Genomic DNA, 20,488 nt, shown 5'->3' with positions numbered 1-20,488 from the left:
ATCATAGATAACAAAATGATAATAAAAAATAAAATTAATTCTGTTCTCGACACTTTATCTGCCAAGTCCTGAATTCAGGCCTCTCTACAGCAGAGGCAGGTGCTGATGATGTCATCAGCTGCTGCAGAAGAAATGGAGGACCATGAACATGGTCTTGGGAGAAAAAATAAATATCGAGAGAGGTTTACCTTTAAATTTACATTGCTATGAACATCATACAAATACTTCAGTATTTGTTAATCCTAAAATTATCGTTACTCACTACCTACCACGTCACTTCCCCATAAGCAGATGCTATTCTGTACCTGCAATAATATCGAACATAGAGAGCACTGTCTTATAGACATTAAAATTCAAGTCAACTTTAACACAGATGGGAGCAGAACACGTTAATCGTTCACTCTTTGGACAGGGGCACAGGCACATCAATGCTCATGCTTACCTTGTCGAGCTGATCCTGAAGGCTAGTGGATGCTTTATAGCCAAGCTGTAACAGCATCGCTTCTGCAGCATTTTTTTTAGCTATCTTTTTATTAGGTCCTGTTCCGGTAGCAACTTCATTGCCTACTTTGACCTATTGAGGTTAAAGAAATTAATGGTAGTTCTATTAGCAAACAGGAAGCCCTTATATTTTAAGGCAATGCATAGCACTAAAACACATGAAGGTTAGTCCCAAATAAAACAGAAAGAGAAAAAAAAATCCTCATGTAAATTTTATGTGTACAAATGAAAGCCCACATGGAGAAAGTCTGGGGAAATGGTGCCCAGACTGTGGGAGTGACCTCAGATGGCACTCTTCTAGGGCTTCTACCTCTTTATACACTCTTGTATTTGATTTTTTTAACCTTACTCTTTTACGTGAATAAAAAATAAAGTTTATACCAACAAGGGGTTTGTTCTAACTGCATTTAGGACCCTTAATTTCCAATAATAAACAAAAGAAGTAGAAATTCATGTTGGTGTCATTTAGACGAATGTCCAAAGTTTCTATAAGTTTATATTAGGGCTGGAAACATTGCTCAGTGATAGAATATTTGCCTAAGATACAAGGTCCTAGGTGCAACATCCAATATGGAAAATACTGTATTAAGTAGTTCATAAAGAGAATTAGTACATAGGCTGAGTATAATGCTGTGGTGAAGAAGACGACGACTTCAAGGGGTTGCAGGACTTAGGGAAGCCAACGCTCTGACTCCCTCTACAACAGACACTGCACAGCACTTAACAACTCCCTGAACAGGAACAGTAGGAAGGACAGCTATGTGTTGGTGTTGCTTCAGAAAGAAGAAAATCGATGCCAACTTCAGTGCTTATTCAATGATAACTACTCAGCGAACAGCAAACCTCCCATAACCTTTCATAAGCAATTTAAACATGATCTGTACACATGTACACACTTATACTGTGCACATTCATTTCAATATATGTGAGCTATCTTATACACACACATTTTCTGAGAGGTGTGTACTTTAAGAAATAAAATTATAAAAATTAAATTAAAAAGAGGGACAACAATAAGAAATCTATAAAATGATTAAAATATTGCTGCTCTTGCAGAGGGCTCAGGTTAATCCACCAACACCCCAATGGCGGCTCACAACTGTAACTGCTGTTCCCAGGGATGTGGTGCCCTCTTCTGGGCTCTGCAGGCATGCACACAGTGAGCATACATGCAAACAAAACATTTTAGACATACAAAATACAAATACAAATAAACCTTTTAAGAAGGAAATGCTAATAAATAGAACAATGTAGCATGTTTATAGGTCACAGGCAATAGCAATATAATGGTTTATGTGTCAATCAATCTATCAATCCACCGAATTCCTATCAAAATCTCATGGGTATTTTACACTATTTGACGAGCGGATTCTAAAGGCTGATATAGCAGGACAAAGTGCTAGGAATAGAGGAGTGAGGCACAACACTTCTTTGCTTATCTGAGCTTTCCTACAGCGGCCATAAGAAAGGAGCACATACTACACCACGTTTGCTTTACCAAGGTGCTAATGAGAATTGGCTGGGGCCTCAGGGTTAGTTAAGCACTAGTTGCGGATCTGCTTTTGGATCCCAAAGTACCCCACAGGGTGTGCACGCAGGGTGTGGTGACTCCTGGGACTCCAGCTGGACAGCATGAGGACAAGGTGTTCCCAGAGCAAGCTGCCCAACAGGTGGTCATCGTGGCAAATTCTGGGTTCCACTGGGAGGCCCTACCTTACTGAGAATAAGGTAGGACCCTAACAGCATTTGCCGTTCCTGCTCTACAGCAGGTTCCTGTCTAGTACCCACAGCTGAGTGATTAACTATTTATTATTTTCAGTTTTATTTGAGCTACTATTTCCATGACTACTTTTAAGCTTCAGTACATCAATCACGTTTAAGAAACAGGATCTACAGCACAAAGGCGACAAGATAGAAACTGAAACATAAACATACAGGTGACACAGTGAAGGAATGTACTTCCCAGGAATTGTAGTAGAAAGCCTAAACAACAGTTGTTGCAGCACATGAAACTACAAACGTGCTCGCTGCAGAACTGCTGGAAAACTATCACATATCATGTAGTTTAAATCTGTAAAGTATTTTGAAACATATCATTGTTTTTCTACCAAGTGAGAAGTCCATCTGATGGCCAGTGTTTGGCCTTCTGTGGACTGCACTGAGAGCACTGCTCTACCGGACACTCATGGAGTTCCTTGCTACAACATGAACTCACAGTGCCTGCCCTGTCAGTGCTGGCCTGGCCTTGACCTCAACACAGGCCTACGGAAGACATGCTCCCTTCCTCACCTACGCTCCCCTAATACTATTTTTGCAGGGCTTGGCTTGTTCCCCAGATTCACCAGCCCTTACACTATTCTGGAACAGTTGCTGGTAAAAAGATTAGAACAGCTGCATCAGAAGCTCCTCCACTTCTTGGAGGGGGTCAAAATGCTCACCAAAGTAAACAGAAGCCAAAGATCATTGAGCAGCAAATCACAGCTGAGAACCTTCCATCTGCGCTCACACACTACACACACACCTCACTGGGTCAGCTTGCAGTTTGCCACTGCTTTATCCCCACATCTCATGACCTCCACTGCCCGACGCCCTTGGACCCAAGGCTCCTGCCCTTGGACTTGGCAGCAACGTTGTTCCTATCCGGGCACCAAGTGCTTATCTGTGTCTGCCAAATTTCTACTCAAGCTATTCTGATCCTTCTAAAGACTTCTTCCCTTCCTAACAGGTATTTCCCAGACTCGCTGCCCCTCCCCACCTGTTCTTCGCCTCGTACAACTTCTCTTTTGTAAATATTTATTCCATAGTCTTTGAATTGAATCTAGTGCTGACAGGCCATGCTCCTAAGTGACTCTCACTCCTTGCTAACAAACATAAGGGTCACTCAAAGGATCATTTGACTGTAAAAGTCAAGAAGTGAACATGGGCCATCCTCCTACAAAGCTCAGATAAGATTACAAATAAGGTCTTTACATTAAAATATTAACATCTGAGCAAAACAGCGCTCTACTACCTTGCAGATGGTCAGATGATCAGTTGTTTGTAAATTAAAAAAAAAAAGGTCTGGAAGAGCACTGAAAAAAAAAAAATCACTCTTTCACCAAAACTCACGAAATCTGCTTTATATGTTTTTAATAACTTGAAGTTCTTAGTCAAAAGTATAAAAGTTAATATTACATGATTCACAATAATACAGATACTCACATGTAATTTAGTTATTTTCTATTTGAAAATTAAAATCTCTCTCCAAAACAAATGAAAAGGTTTTTTGTTCCTCAGATTTATCAGTTCTCATATATAAAGAAATTTGCCCTGAAAGCTAGATATGAGGCATAGTGTATATACCTGAAATCTGGAAGACAAGGGAAGACCCTTGCCTACGTGGTGAGCTCAGGACCAGCGGAACCTCTGTCACAACAACACCCATACCCCCAAAGGATATATTCATTTTGGAACTAACTATCCAAATAATGTCATTGAAATTTTTCTTTTCTTATCTAGTAATCAACACAAGTAACTTGTATTCATTTTGTAACATACAAATTCAGTTTGCGGAGATATAGTAAATAAAAAGGAACATATTATTTCTAGATATATTTCTTCCACATTCAATTTTACCACAATACTACTATTCAATGAGTTTACACAAGAGCCTTTCCTTTAATAAGGTTGTTATAATATTCCAATGAATCTACTGGCACTTCCAGGGGAGAGGGTGACACAATATGAATTCAGCGTCAAAGTATGTAAAAGCATGGCCAAATATCACTGTTTGCCTTGAATGTTTATGAATCCCATAAAATGGAAGCTGGCCCAAGATACTCTAAACTTCTCTCTCAAAGTGGGCAGTTCAATACACTCCATAGAAAAGCAACTATATAATACAGCCCAAAGCAGATTATATTCCATGTATGTTTCTGTAATTTCAACCTTTGAAATTAACAAAATAGATCCTTGAATTCTTAAGAGCTAAAACAATTAGTATATTAGTGAGAATGCTAGAGCAATGTGAATATCTAGATACAGGGTGTTTACTAACCGCAGGGAAATCCATAACTTTGAACCTTGACTACACCCCAAGTTTGCTATTCTAAATATGCCTTCTCAGAATGGAAAGCAACAACTACATGGCAAATATTTATTACAGCCTCACTTTTACCAATACCTGATATCCATATATACAGGAGTGCAGAATTTAGCTGTATCTGGGTAACTAATACACACAAGGTTCCATGTATGGATGTTGAGATATCTGATATACAGTTCAACACTTAGTAAATAGCTGGTGTTTTTAATCTGTATTGCATGAAAGGTAATATCCTTGGGTTTGACTATAAAAAGTTTCACAACAGAAAAATGTTTAAGTTCTAACACAATAAGGAAATTTAAATACACTCTGATTTATTACATTCTTCTAATGAATATCACTGTAAGAAACATTTTTGTAATTTTCAGAGCTATGTACTAGGTAAGTCTGAAACAATAAAATTAAAAGTTAGCTTTAAATTTTCTATAGAGAGAGAAAGAAATCCAGAGAGGAAAGTGACAAGTCACAACCAAATCCAATTAGGCAAAGACCTTATTTGCTATATGGGGTCCATTATACTATTTCCTTCCCATATTTCAGTATCTTTTTAAAGATTTTCTGTGTATGTGCTTGTGTATGAGTGTATCTATATTTTGTGTCTCTGTGTATGTATGTGACTACAAGTTTAGGTGCCCAAAGAGACCAGGGGTGTCTGAGACCTCCCACCTCTGGAGCTGGAATGACAGGAAGTTGTGTACTACTTGCTGCAATGTTATGTACTACCTGATGAAGTATTAAGAACTGAACTTGGAACCAGGTGTAATGGTGCACGCCTGTAATCCCAGCACTTGGGAAGTAAGAGGCAAGTGGACCTCTGTGAGTTCAAGGTTAGCCTGGCCTATAAAGCAATTCCAGGACAGCCAGAGCTACACAGAGAAACCCCATCTGAGAGAGAGAGAGAGAGAGAGAGAGAGAGAGAGAGAGAGAGAGAGAGAGAGAGAGAAAGAAGGAAAGGAAGAAAGGAAATAAGGAAGGGGAGAGGGGAGAGGAAGGGAGGGAGGGAGGGAGGGAGGCTAACTAGGAGCCTCTGCAAGAGGAGTGCACACTCTTAACCACTTAGCCATTTTACCAGCCCTGGATATGTTTAATTAAAAAAAAAAATTAGAGCCAAGGTTGCTCCAAGACTATGGCTTAAACTGAAAAACATAGATGGGTCCAGCCAGGCCAGAAAAGAACAAGGCAATTTGGGTGTTTCATCTCGCTCCTGGCTCATACAGAGCAGCCAGTCTTCAAGTTTCTTAGCTGCACAACAGAGTTAGGTCTCTCCCTCAGTCAGCTGGCAAGGCCAGGCGCTCTAATTTTCCAGAGAGCCCCATAACCTTATGCCCTTGGCTCATTTCCATCCCCTATATCTATCCTTCTTATTTTGTGTCTAATTCCCTTTGTCTACAATCGTAATAGTTAATCACTCTGGCTGTAAAATGCAACATGAAAAGTTAGGAGACAGACATTAAACGATAAACTCTGAGGTAAATAACCCATGTGAACTCACAGGCCCTGACAAATCTGAAGTTGTCTATCTAACATGTCCTTGACACCAGCATGTTTCCACCAAGTAGATAGGTGAGTCTAAAGGAATGAATGCTTGACAGTGTCAACAGTTACACGGCCTTCCCAGCCCCGGCCTGTCTTCACCCATTTTTGTGCCAGCCTGGGAATTCCTCAGTCTTTTCACTGATTCCAGAAACATTTACTACGGAGGTTAAAAATACCTGCATCACAAACTCCCGACGTCGAGGCATCCCACGTTCTGAAAGTAAAACATAATCAGGCTCCTTCTCCTTTCTGGCCTGTTGGATCTGGGCCAGGCGGCTGATGGGGTTCATTCCCTGACCATACTCGGGTCCAGCCTGAAAAATAAGAAAAACCTCAGAATCTTGACTGCAAAACTTATCAGACCCTGGAAAAGGCAGTGGTCCTCTCCTGCATTCCCAGCCCACCAAAACGAACTGCAAAAGCGAAAGCACCGTCATTAGAAAGATCTGTAACCAGTGTTTGTAAACTGGACCAGACACCTAGGCTGCCACTGGACTGGGGTTCAGAGACTGTAGAAATAAGGTGGATCACTTATGCTTTAAAAGCTGGGTGATCTCTCCAGTGTGGAAGGGTTGCTCCACAGCCTCTGTTCACAAATAACAACAGAAAACAAGAACAGGACAGGGTAAGACATAAACGGTGAGCAGATACTTGCAACATATAACTTTAAGAAGATGGATCAGTCTCCAAAACATACTTTTAGAAACTCCTAAAAAGTATTAAGAAAAAGAAGGTAGGCAAAAGGTGATGAACAGATAATATTAAAAAGTGATGAACAGGTGTATCACAAGAATGGAAGTGGGAAAAAGACTGATCAGCTTCATTAGATCTTGGCAAATGCATATTAAAACCATGGTGAAGTATGATTATACACCCACCAGTTTGGGGAAGTTGAGAAATCCAACCGCCCCAACAGGTAAGAAGGTGTACTGGATAGTTTTATGTCAACTGACGTAAGTCAAAGTCATCTAAGAGGAGGAACCTCAATAAAAACAATGCCTTCATAAAACCTGGCTGTAGGCAAGCCTGTAGGCCATTTTCTTAATTAGTGATTGATATGGGAGGGCCTGTCCATGGTGGGTGATGCCACTCTGGGCTGGTGGTCTTGGGTTCTATAAGAAAGAAGGCTGAGCAAGCCACGAGGAGCAAACCAGTAAGCAGCACCCTCCATGGCCTCTGCATCAGCTCCTGCCTCCAGGTTCCTGCCCTGCTTGAGTTCCTGTCCTGACCTCCTTTGATGATGAACTGTGATGTGGAAGTGTAAGCCAAATAAACCCTTTCCTTCCCCCAGCTGCTTTTGATCACGGTGTCTCATCATAGCAATTGAAACCCAAACTAAGACAGAAGGAGAATAACAGCAGCTCAAACAGGAGGAGGGCATAAGGGAGCACTATGTTGCCCAGGCAGGCCTTGAACTCCTGAACTAAAACAGTCCTGAGTACGACAAACTATAAAGCACATTTCACCAAACTAGCAAGAAGCAAAACAGAATGAATGGAGAGAAGTGGAGAAATATCTATGTGCGGTACCAAGAGGATTTGATGATTTTGCTGCTAGACAGAAATTTCAGTGTCACGCAGTTCGCGCTGCCAGACACTAGATGAAGGAACCTGGGAAAGATTTACAGTAGCACATGACAAACTTGCGACCCTGAATCTGAGGTGCCTGTAAATTATTAAGCAGTAATGTGGAACACGTGATGTAGAACACAGACACACACGTGGGAACCATTTGTCTTCTCTCTAAAGACTGAACGGAACCACTAGGTGTAAAGGAGAAACTAGGAAGAGTAAAAGACCACAACCCTTAGAGCCAGCACAAGCCAGATCCCCCGAATTCATGGTGGGAGGAAGAACTGAATCCTCCAAACTCTCCTCTGGCCTCCACATATATGCCACGGTGTGCACACACAAACTCAAAGTAAGTTTTCAAAAAGGTTGTAAAGCTCACACTGCAATGGCTAGGCTGGGCGTGAGGGAGTCACGGAGACGGTTAGTTCTTGCTAAGGTACCACCACCAACAAAAGCTACAGAGCAAGGAAGTTACACAGGGTCCCTTGCAGAGTACAGCCATCCGATTGGAGAAATGGGAGGTGGGGAGGGAGTTAAAACACAAAAGGAGGAGGGACAGGATAAATAACAGTAAGAATGCCTTAAAGTGTCATAAGGAATCACACTATTAAATAAATAAAAACAATGATACACGTAAGTCTGCGTATAAGTATAGATACATAGTTTACATGGACTTTTCACTTCTAGGACCACCTAACAAGCTCCACTATTAATGAGGGTGAGAACTCCTTTTTTGAGTTGTTAGTTGGAGTTGTCAAAGAGACTCCCAAGATGCTACAGACTGTTGATAATGCCTTTGGTTGCTGAGTAGAGGTGGAAAGTAAGTCCCTACTGCTGAAGACATCACCATGTGTTACAGACATGGGTTCAGAGGCCCCTGAACTGAAACTGACTTGAACGCATCCTCCCTGAGGACCAGCTTTCATGGTATCAGAAGGCACCATGTGAGCTTCCAAAGGAGAGTGACAACCAACAGTCCTACCCAGCTGTAACACCTACGAGCCACATCAAAGACCAGCATGGCATGGTAACTCCAAGGGTGTAGTAGTGGCTTGGAGGTAACCAGGAGCTCTCTAACTGGACTTAAGCCCTGCTCAATAAGAAAGAAATCATGCCTATTACTGGAAACCCAGGCAGCTTCCCAGGGTTAGGAAGTCATGGATCTTGAGGAGAAACTATAACCATCATTTTAGTAAACAAGCATAACCCCTGACTACATCCTAAATATCTGTCCTTATACTCACAGACACGTGTGGTGCTCACCCCTCATCCAGGAAACCTCGCTTTGCAACACATAGAGACCATTACAGAAAGCCACAACCAATCAAAACGCAGAGTTGTAGAGCCCATTCCCAATGGACACAGCTACAAAACAACTCCTGCACCAAGACTCAGGAAACACTGCAGAAAGGGGGCGCTGAAAGGCTGTAAGAGCCAGAGGATCAGGGAGCTTGCTGTGAGAGTGTGTCTTCTACTAATGTCAGAAGCTCCACACAAAGTCTCACCAGCATGACTGCCTAAACATGGACTGAACAAGGACAACAACAGACATGCCGAAGTAGAAGGGGGGAAAGACCACAGCACGAGTCCTCAAGCATACACAAAGAACTACAGGCAACTAAGGCATGCTGAGAATGGGAGGAAGAGGCCTCCCAGAGAAGAGCACACTAGTTGGTTATCCAATACCAAGTGGACATCCCTGAAAACATGCACATGAAAGGACCATTATACAGACTGAGTGGGTTATATTTAGAAATATATATGTGTATGTGTGCGCACACACACACACCAACAATTAATGAAAAAACAAGGCCAGGAATTTGAAAAAGAGCAAGTAGGATATAAGAGAGGGTATGGAGGGACAAAAAGGAAGGAGGAAATGTTATAATGATATTATAATCTCAGAACTGAAAAAAAAAATTGGAAAAGGTCACTATGAAAAGGAGATGATAAAAATGCCAAGTGCAGACTATAACTAAAAAGCACGGCTGATAATCCAGTAAAAAGATAAAAAAGAAGCTATGGATGAGCCCCAGCACTTAGATGCTGCCACCATACACATGGAGAGGCTCAAAAAAACCTGTATTTCCAATGGGAGGCTGTCTGTATCTCTTTATTTCTGTTGAATCTCTCCTAAGAACATCTCTATGTTCCAAAGAACTACGATTGATACAGATTTTTAGTGACAATGAACCATATGCATAAGTAAAATTGAGGTAAAGGTAGAAATCTGAGAGCATCATGAATGGCTTGATTTTGTTCCTTGATTGACATTAACTACCATGGCCTTGGCAGTTACATTATTCCTTGATATCAAGTCTCAGATTATCCTAAAAGCCAGTAAGGATAATCTCATAAAGAACTGTGTCCAGAAAAGTTTATCTCCAGTGCTGGAGAGCCGCCCTTGAGATCTTCCCTTATAAAAGACAACTATGCTAAAGAAGCAATAAAAACCCAGAGCCATCACGTGGTAAGCTGTGCTTGTCATGAGACTGACTCTGTAAGTATTTTCAAGCCCAGAAGGAGCTCACAGTTACCAGTGTCCAATGAGCAGTACAGGCAGAAATAACTGGATCTGAGACCCGTCTCCGGGTGGAAACAAATGGCCTCCCTGTATGACAGACAGCAGGATACACCAGAGAGACACTAGGGATAATGAGACAATGTGATGAGTTTTATTATTTTAAGTAAAATGAAGGTAGCTCATTATAAACATCTTCTTTACTTCTACTGAATATAAGAAGTCATATATCCAAGGTGCAAAAGATATCTAAATACATGAAGAAAATAATAAAAACTCAAGATAATATCCAAACAAATCTATTTATTGGCCTATAATATGATTATATTTTAAACCATCTAGAGTCCAGTTCATTATATGAACATTCCTTTCTCAAAATAGCCTACATTTCAGAAAATCTCCAAGTTTTATTTTACATAAGACAGACATAGCAAAAGTAATTCCAAGTGTGATGTATGCAAGAAAAAATGCAGGGGTGGTTATCCAGTTCAGGAGTAGGAGAGGCTCGGAGAAGGCTTCTCTAAAGAAGTCAAGTTTAAATAGAGATGTGAATGACGGATAAGAGAACATTACAGAACGCATACTTATGTAATAAAAGCTCTCTTTCCTCCACCCCTAGGCTCTGGAAGATAGTATTTTAACAACTGGTTTTTCAGTGGCTATAACAAACACAGGAATTATATACTATTCTAGAAATATATATATTTCTTAACAGTTAAATAGATTGGACTGAGTTTAATAGATATTGTGATCAATCTTATGTGACCAATATGATAATCAGCACTTTCTTCCATCATAGAATACCTAGAGACTTTATATTTAGAGGATTTTTTTTTTTTTTGGATAGCTCATGGGTACCTTCGTGTGCTAGACAGTATAAGGTACTATATCAACTTAATGTTTGAGTAATTAATACATCAGTAATTTAAAAACATTGCATAATTACTAACGCATTCTGCGCATGCTGCAGTAAAGACTTAACCTCATGAAGCAAGTACAAGCACTGGCCACACTTGATGAGAGCACCATGCAGCTTACTCAGGGCGAGAAGTCACGATGCAAACTGGCTACAGAGGCTGCCCTCACGCCAGCTCTGCCCTGCTCTCCGGCCAGGTGCTCAGAGCACAGGGAACACAGCACCCTCTAGAGAGCCAGTGCAGCTCACCATCAGGATCCACATCCACATACTCCTCCTTAACGCTACCTTACGAACAACATGGAATGCTACTTCAGGGAATGCACCATTTACATTTTCTTCAAAGTAAAACAAAGTCAGTCTTCATAAAAAGAACAGGTAGTTAGCTATTCACTTCTGCATACATGTATGTATTTTCAAATAAAGCAGAGGCACAAAGGAGAAAAATTTGTGAAAGATATACCAAGTGTACTGGTGCACAATTTAAACAACAGAAACTCAGCACCAGTGACTACTAACTCTTATGTGCGTCCTTGACTCACGCGCCTGTGTGTGGCAAGCGAGCTGAGTTAGGCGCTGAAATGCTGGCGACCTGAGGTGTTCTCTAGCAGCACAAAGCCCCAGTTCCTCCCGCATTGTGTGCACTGAGCATTTGACACTGCCTGTCCAACATGCTGAGTCATCCACTCCCAGCTTTGCTTTTTTTTTTTACTTTTATCATGTAAATAAAATATGTCGCAATAAAAGAAAGGATTATAACACTTTGAAAAGCCATGTTCTGTATTCTTCCTTGGCAAGGCTGTTTGAATGAAAACAAAATAAATAGGTTTGACCTCAGAGGTCCACCCTGAGGATTACGCACGCATGTCAAAGCACACACAGCATGGGGCAATGTCAGGCACACAGGGTGCTTTCCAGTCTGTACCTAATGTTGCTATCATCTGTTAGTGTTATTATAGGATTCCACCCTGTGTCCTGTTACAGTCCATGGTACCCTAGGAAGTTCTGGTGTGCAGTGCTGCTGCTACTGTAAAACAGTGGATCACAGCAAGCAGGCTCCGCCACAAGATGGCCAAATAGAAATGAGCAAATTATCCGAGCAGGGGGAATAGGGGCTGGGAGATAGCTCAGAGAGTAAAATGATTGCTGCCCATGTATGAGAACCACAGGTCCCTGGAACCCACAAAAACACCTAGTGGCATGGAGGCCTGCCTATAATTCTAGTAAGTGATGGGCAAAGATTGGGAATTCCCAGAGCAGGATGGCTAGCTGAATTGGTGAGCTCTGGATTCAACTTAGAGTGCCTGCCTCAAAGAATACAAGGGAAATGATCAAGAAAGATGCCTCATGTTAATCTTCGACCTGAACACATATACAAACTTGCCCACATACATGCAAATACACATATACACATATATGGATACACAAAATAAAATAAAGTAAAATGAGAGATTATATCATCTACTTTACATGGTCATCATGAGAATTATATTAAAGGAGACAAAATGGATGCTAAGAAGTACAAATATAAAAAGAAATAAAGTTATCATTAATTTATCATCACATGATCTACATCTTAATTTAGAACAAGAAACAGGGAAGAAAAGAAGTGGGGGGGTGGAAAGGGGAGCAGAAAGGAGAGAAGGAAAAAGATTGCGGTTATTCTTTGCCCACTGGCTCAGGGGTCTATACCCAGTATACTATAATCACATATCGCTTAACAATGGAGAGACGCTCTGAGAAGATGCCATTACATGATTTCTGATTCTGTGGAAACATCACAGTGATTTACACATGCCTAGATAATATACACAGTCTTCTACACACTTAGGGTGCATGGTGTAGCAACTGTTCCTAGGCTACAAACCTTTATGGCACGTTACTTAGTAGAAACTTGAGGCAACTCTAACTCAGCAGTGTTTGCAATATTAAAATTATAGAAATATATGTAAACCTAAAGTATATTAAAATGTTAATATAATTTTTCTGCTCCACTATATTATAGAACAACAAGCACATATGTGGTCTATGCCGATGAAAGAATACCACGCTGTGGCCCATCACTACAATAATTACGTAAAATACATGGATATTCACAAGTGTATGCTTACCTTTACTATTGTCTTAGGGCGTTTTTTAAAAAATAGTTTTGGCTTCTCTACCACAGGAAGAGGTGGGAGTTTTTTAAGCTCCTGTAAGACAGTGGTTGCTGCACGCTTCTTGGAGAGTTTTTTGCTATTCCCCTCTCCTTCTGCAGAAAATTCTCCCACCGATACCCGGGTAACAAAACTCTTCATATGTGGTGGTCCGCTTTCCTTAATAACCTATTAAATGCAAGCAAACTATTAGTCAACACACCAGCATTTGTGTTTAACAGCATGAATCTTTCTCAATAGTCTCTCCAACTAATCTGGAGTTTTATGCCAAAATTACAGTAACAGATAGCTGTTCTGAAGATATGATATCAGCAATGTTCATGTAAAACATTTCTAGTTCTAAATTGGTGAAAGGAATCTTGACCAACATGATGTAGCTTACAGTCAGTCATGGTTCCTCACGTCTTATAGAACAGAAAGCTAAGAGCACAGAACATGGCATGTTAGCTATGATCCCACACTGGATAAGCCATGTAGAGTGAAAATAACATCATTACATATATATCTGATGTTGTCCTCTGTGAGGGTGATACACCAGAAGTCAAAGATGATGTTTTATCATTCAAAGATGAAGTCTGATACAATGGTCCATGTTACAGGACCACATATATGATTACGATTCTATAAGATCATAATGGAACAGAAAAATGTGTAGTATTTTTAGTCTGTGTTTACATATACTTAAATATTTCAAACACCATTGAGTTATGAAGCATCTTCCCATGGCAGATTTTCAAAAACAGAAAAAGGATGAAAATTAACTTCCCATCAAAAACCTGAAAGGCTGTTTTCACAAGGGGATTCAAACCCTTAGGAATTCTAGTGGTGTGATCTTATACGGCTCACTGATAGACCATGAAGACATGCAGGTTTTCAGTGTGAAGAATTACGCAACTCTCAACCAGGAATATTGCTGAATTGTTCAATCTGCCTCTGACATTTAAACTATGTCAGCTTGTAGAGGAAAGATGGATGCCAAGTTCTGATTACTCAAAATGCTAGTTTCCTTTAAAATTCTGGCCTATGGAACACACAGTATTTAGTTTATCACTTAATATTTTACTGAAATCTTATCTTCTAATATTTAAGTCCAATTAGGAAAAGGAATTTTTAAAAAACACAATATCTTAGTAACTAAACATTAGTGGGATACAGAATTAGTTTGTATACTTTCCAAGTAACTTAAGTTTACCAACTTAAACACCAACTATTCATTTGTACCACTCTTATCAATTTAAAAAGTAATTTACTGGCTAAGGAGATGGCCTAGGTAGTAGGGTGCCTGCTGTGCAGGCATGAGGACCTGAGCTCAGATTTCTAACATCCATGTAAAACCAGGCACTACGGCACATGTCTGTAAACCTAACAGTGGGTAAGGTAAAGACAAGAAGATCTCTAGCACTCACTGGCCAGCCTAGCCAAGCTCTGTGAGAGCTTTTTCTCAAAAGGTCCCTGGCTCATTTCTAAGTTTTAGCGCACGTGCGCTCACATGAGCGTGCACGCGCGCACACACACACACACACACACACACACACACACACACACACACACACGCAGCAGCAGCAGCAGCACCTGGAAGGGAATTGAATGCTCTACCCTATGTCAACTTCTAGGCTGAGAACACATTTGCATGCCTACACACACAGGCACCGCACATAAAAAGCGGTTTACTGACTGAATAGGGAGCACTGGATGTTTAATCTTTCATTGCTCACATTAGATCACCTATATGAACATCAAACACTTAAACATAGCATACAGATATGCAAAGACCTCTGTGACTCGTAAGTTCTCCTTTAATCACTGAAGTCTTTAAAAGACCCCATACTCCACGAGTTTCGAGTATGAGACAGACTTCACAAGTTTTCCCAGTGACTTGTTATTGGAATCAATCTATTGTCAAGTGCTTTCTCTCTCTGCCTTCCTCCTTTGGCTCCTTTCAACCTCCTACGGGAAAGCAGCCAGGTCATCTGACCTGTCAGAACTGTGCTCAGGAAGAAAGCAGTTTCTCAATCCAACATCCCTTTCAGTGAGTACACTGCAGAGGCGCCCCACCAGGTCAGCGCTGTGAAGCGGGAAGGAGAGTCTCCCCAGTTTGTGCTTATTTCCTCATTCTTGCCTACTTCCTACAGATGAGCTTTCTTACTACCGAAAGCATATAAAATTATTTTTAAAGTTTCCTCTTTTTTAAAAATTCATATACTCCTATAAATATTTAGTTTGTGCATATTTAGTTGTTGAAAGCTATTTCATTCCTCTTTAGTGATTTGTCAGTTAATGATAAACATATTCTGGGGCACAGCGGGCATTCAGTCGTAGAGTATGTAGTCAGCATGTGGCAAAGTTCCAGGTATGATTCCCAGCATCTCCCCCAAGACAGGTCAAACATGTTTTGACCTATATACAATTAAAAGGAATTGAATAGTAGCATAGTATCTCTAAACAATAGGTTGACTCGTAACTTGATTTAAATAAGATCTAATTAACAATAAATAAGCATCAAATCCTATAGTGTAACAGAAATTTTGGTTAAAAAACAATCTTTATGGTCAAAACTGAAATGTCATGTATAAAGGCAGCCTAGTACAGAAAAGACAGTATTCTTAACATTACAATAATCTCTATTTCTCTGAGGCAAAAATGTTTCACAGGAATGGATGTCAGCACAGGAAACACATGCACTCCTGCAGGAACCTAGCACACCATTTAGCGTGTTTAAACAATCAAACAAAAAACAAAAACAAATAAACAAAAACATGTGACACGTACCTCAAAACTGACAGGCATATTCCTCTTCAGAGCAATTTCAAACACTAAGCTTATTTCAGATTTATTTGCATCTTTGTCATCATCCATTTCTTTTCCTGATTCACCATTCTACATCACACACACAAAAAAAAAACAGGGTAGCATTGGATCTGGACATCACAATACTTCTACACTGTTCTGCTATCTGGTGGGACTAGCCAAAAAGTCAGCATAGCAGACATGGACACACACAGTGGGTTCTCCTGGAACTATTACAGTGAAGGGCTTGCTGCCGGGTCTTTGGATTTTCCTTTATTTTACCTGAAGTAGAAGCGGCTAATGCTGAGTCTGAAAATGTTCTACTCAACCACACAATCTTTAGAGCCGCCTCTTCTACTACAGAGCTGTGTACCTGCCTCACTCCCCTGTTCTGACATGACTTACACAGCAGACAGAGGACTGGACTCAAACCAAGAAACTGGCACTGTGTCTGGACTAGCATCGCTCACTCATTTGCATCTTTAATACATACTTTTGGAGGGTCTCATCTGTTCTGAACAAAGTGTGTCCGAGATAAGAAAATAAAGGGGCAAACCTTGCTACCAAGAAGCTTAGGATCTAATAGTTGCAATGAAAATGCACCAGCAGAAAAACATGATGTCCACCATTATAACAAATTTCAAAGAAAAAAAAAACAGTACCATGTTTGGAGAAGGGATAATCTAGGAGGCTGAACTGTAAAGTGTGAAATACTAAGCAGAAGAGATTAAGACACTGACCATCCTACAGAAAATGCCTTATCTAGAGCTATCACTGAAGTTCTATGGAGAAAATGGATGAAATCTTAAGGATGGGTTAAATTACCCAATAACCTTAGCACTAATTTGCACACTAAAGTAGGACTCCAGTTCTCATGCAGTCTCCTCCTCTTTACACTCCTTGACGTGAGCTCGGAACAAAACCTCAGGCTGTAGATGTGTCTGTAACGCACAAGGCTCTAGGCTCACCTCCCTGCAACTAGAACCTGCTGTGGTGTTTGCCTACGTCCCTGACGTGGGTTAACACATTGTAGTCGATGTCTAATAGAAGGTGCATTAAATTTAGGCAAATCTATGTTACCTTTCATCTTTACACACATATGCCTAAACCCATGTTGCCTGGCAAGTGACTTCCACGGGTGAATCAAGGTCTTCCCACAGGAATGTGTGAGTCTACTACAGTAAGAAGCACCAGAGTGCAAACTGTCCTTCCCTCACTGAACAGACTGTTTCTTTTATCCGCTTATTTGTCTACCAGTAACCTCCCCAGAGCAGCATGGGAAAGAGCTCGGTGCACTCAGCAGTACCACACCTGAGGAGACTTTTCTGGAATCGGTTCATTCTGCAGTGCTTGAAGGGCTTTCATTGCGGCGTTGTGTCTGGCAGCTTGTCGAGTCTTCCCTTCACCAAAGAATTCATTATTTCCTACAGTCAACTGAACATAAAAAATCTTGGGCATTGGGCAATGATACCTATAAAAAGAAAACACAAGCATTAGTGGCAGCTCAATATCAGTCCCTAACCATCTATAGCCATATGATTATATCACTGAAAATGTTAGTTAGCAACTACGTGATGGACTGCCTATTCTCTTACCAATCCTAATAAAACTTTAACTTCACGAATATATTTCTAAGGTAAAATATGAGTCAATGTATCTACACATAAGAGTGTACACTGACATCTATGAAAATGTAACACTAAACAAAAATTAATACAGTAAAAAAATTAAATATATCACAGAAGTTTTTCTAATGAAGTTTTAATCAGTTTTGATAGATGAGAACTGAATAGTTTGTTATGAAAACCAGGGAGCCATAGCAGAAGCTGGAGACAAGTGAACTCATTTAGGTGGCTACATGCACATTACTGGGCTTGTAGTAAATAATGGCTGTACTAAGCTAAGGGCAGAGAGACAGCTTAGTATGACATAAAGTAATAAGGGCATCATATGACAGTAACAAAAGCTAAAGAATCTTGCCAATTATTTAAAAACTTTATTTTAAGCTGGCCACAGCAGGCATGCATATTGTAGAAGGCAGTGACATTTTACCAAGTACACAACACACAGTGGCAGGATTAGGGTAACGAGCATGTGTGCTACCTCAGAAATGGACCATTTCTTTGTGCAGGGAACATTCAAAATGCTCCCTGTTTGAAACACTGATTTAACTTTTGATACAGTTATTCTGCTATACTACATAGAATATATACATTCCTTCAACCCAATTAACCCCTATTAAATACCTCCTCCCCAGTCTTTTTTCCCTAAAATCCTTTTCAGAATCTGATAACCATAATGTATGTACTAACATACATTCTCAACAACAGGATATAAGAGTTCCCTCTTCTCCTTCTCCTTGTATTTTGGCTTTCCGCTACAGTTTGATGTAGTGCTGTGCAGTTTTTAAGCAAATTCTTACATAGGAAGTTAGAGACCAGGAGTTAGACAGACAGATAGGAAGTAGGCCCATGGCCAGGTAATAAAGGTGACTAATTTTCAAGATGGCCAGCTTCTTTCTTAACTTCCTGACTTGAAACAAAAGCCCAGCAGCTTAACACCAAAGCTCTGCAGACTTCTGTCTCCCACCAGGAGACCCCTGCTGATGAACGAAGTCATCAAGTTCAAGGCCTGTTCAGGTCACACAGTTCTGGGTCAGTCAACTACACTAGCTGTTTTCAAACTGATCAACCCTAGGATGGGGAGGAAAATGCAACAGAGGCTTTAAAAGCAAGAAACTAGATTTTTCATCTTTCTGAGTTTCCCTACCTCTCTTGCTTTGCAGAGGGTTTTTTCTCTACGTCCTCTGCATGTGTGTGCTTCCTCACCCCCAACAAACACCTTTCTTAACTGCTAATTCTGTCTGCAGAGCCTGACCTGTCTCTGCTGCCACCTGTCGCACTTCAGATTTTTCCCACCTTTAATTCTCTAACTGGCAGAGAAAATGAACCCAATCAAGATCCCTGGGCTGCTTCAGACTGTATCTAGACTGCATCAGAAACAACATAATAAAATACAGTCATGGTTGAAAAACCTAACAAAGTTTCTGCTTAATGAAACAGGAAGCCAAGTGTGAGTAGGAAGCTGTAACCATGCAGATGAGAGGGGATAAGAGGCTGAGAGAAGAAAGAGCACATCTAGAAGACATTTTAAAACTTAAAATGTGTAATAATAATATATCAACAACTCCTTATAGAATATCTTTCATAAGAGGATCCTGCAACAACAAACACTATAGTAGAAAAGGCAAACAGTAAGAAATATAGAGTAGTAAGCCAGGCGTGGTGGCGCACGCCTTTAATCCCAGCACTGGGGAGGCAGAGGCAGGTGGATCGCTATGAGTTCAAGGCCAGCCTGGTCTACAAAAGTGAGTTTAAGACAGCCAAGGCTACACAGAGAAATCCTGTCTTGAAAAACAAAAGAAGGAGAAGGAGAAATATAAAGTAGTATGTAGCAGATGTGCAGCTTGTCTTTATGTGGGCCTCCCAACAACTGGAGTGGGGGCCCTCTCTGCCTCTGAGGCCTGCCTTTGGATCCCATTCCCCTAGCTGGGCTGCCATGTCTGGCATCAATGGGAGAGGATGTGCCTTATCCTGCAGTGGCTTAATGTGCCAGGGCTGGTTAGTACCCATGGGGGACCTCCTTCTTCTCTGAGGAGAAGGAGATGGGAGAATGGGGGAGGGGTGTTAGAGGGAGGGGACTAGAAGGGGAGGGGTATGCAACAAGGATGTAAAGTGAATTAATAAATTTTTTAAAAAGAAAAAGAAACAGGCTTCAAAAGTATTCTGTCTAGATAAGGTGGCCAAGGAAGTTTCACTGAAAAAATGACAACTTTGTAAAGATCTGAAATAAATGAGGAAACAAAGTAGACGGGAATCTGGGACAGTGCATTTGAGCTACACAGAACACTGTGTGCAGAGGCCCACAGACATGCTCAAGTCATTACAGAGGTCAATCGGGCTAGAGCTGCGGGGGTGAGGGAGGAAAGTCAAGGGGTAAGAGGTAACCAGAGCCTACAGGCCTTCCTTAAAGAATCATTCTAAGGACTTCACTTCCATCCTATGAGAAATGGATAGCCACTCTGAGCAGAAAAGGACATCATCTAAACCATATTTTGGAAGACCATCTCCTATGCTGAGGGCAGACTGAAGGGAAAGGCAGTGGAAGCAAGGGAGCTCTAACAGTGACAATGCGATAAGCCTCAGAACAGGGATGACAGCATCCTAACCTGGGTGTCAAAGCAGAACAAACAAGAAGTCCCTAAATTCTATGTGAGTTTTGAAAATAGAGATGGGATTACCTACGCACGATCTATGAACTCTAAGAAATGGGTGCTGGGCTTTAGAAGAAAGAGTTACTCACCAGAAGAATGAAGAGCATACGAGGGATGTGTGTGCTAGGGACATGGGCAGCTCT

The 20,488-nt window shown here is 40.9% G+C and overlaps 1 protein-coding gene across 7 annotated transcripts in view; it reads right to left on the bottom strand.

The window, feature by feature from the left end:
- The window catches only part of Stau2 (staufen double-stranded RNA binding protein 2), a 249,960-nt gene that overhangs the window by 143,379 nt on the left and 86,093 nt on the right, over positions 1–20,488 (bottom strand). For 6 of the 7 annotated variants that reach the window (XM_051158718.1, XM_051158709.1, XM_051158693.1 and 3 more), the window contains 5 exons: positions 17,384–17,543; positions 16,055–16,162; positions 13,241–13,453; positions 6,298–6,435; positions 443–574 (listed from right to left, as the gene is read on the bottom strand). In XM_051158718.1, coding sequence (XP_051014675.1) covers positions 443–574; positions 6,298–6,435; positions 13,241–13,453; positions 16,055–16,162; positions 17,384–17,543 — 751 coding nt within the window. The remainder of the gene's footprint in view (positions 1–442; positions 575–6,297; positions 6,436–13,240; positions 13,454–16,054; positions 16,163–17,383; positions 17,544–20,488) is intronic. The other variant, XM_051158734.1, reaches the window with a different exon arrangement.

Source organism: Acomys russatus, chromosome 2, assembly GCF_903995435.1.
Source record: "Acomys russatus chromosome 2, mAcoRus1.1, whole genome shotgun sequence".
In the NCBI taxonomy this organism is placed as follows: domain Eukaryota; kingdom Metazoa; phylum Chordata; class Mammalia; order Rodentia; family Muridae; genus Acomys; species Acomys russatus.
Note: the sequence above shows the minus strand (reverse complement) of the source record. Positions and strands in the feature narration are given on the sequence as shown.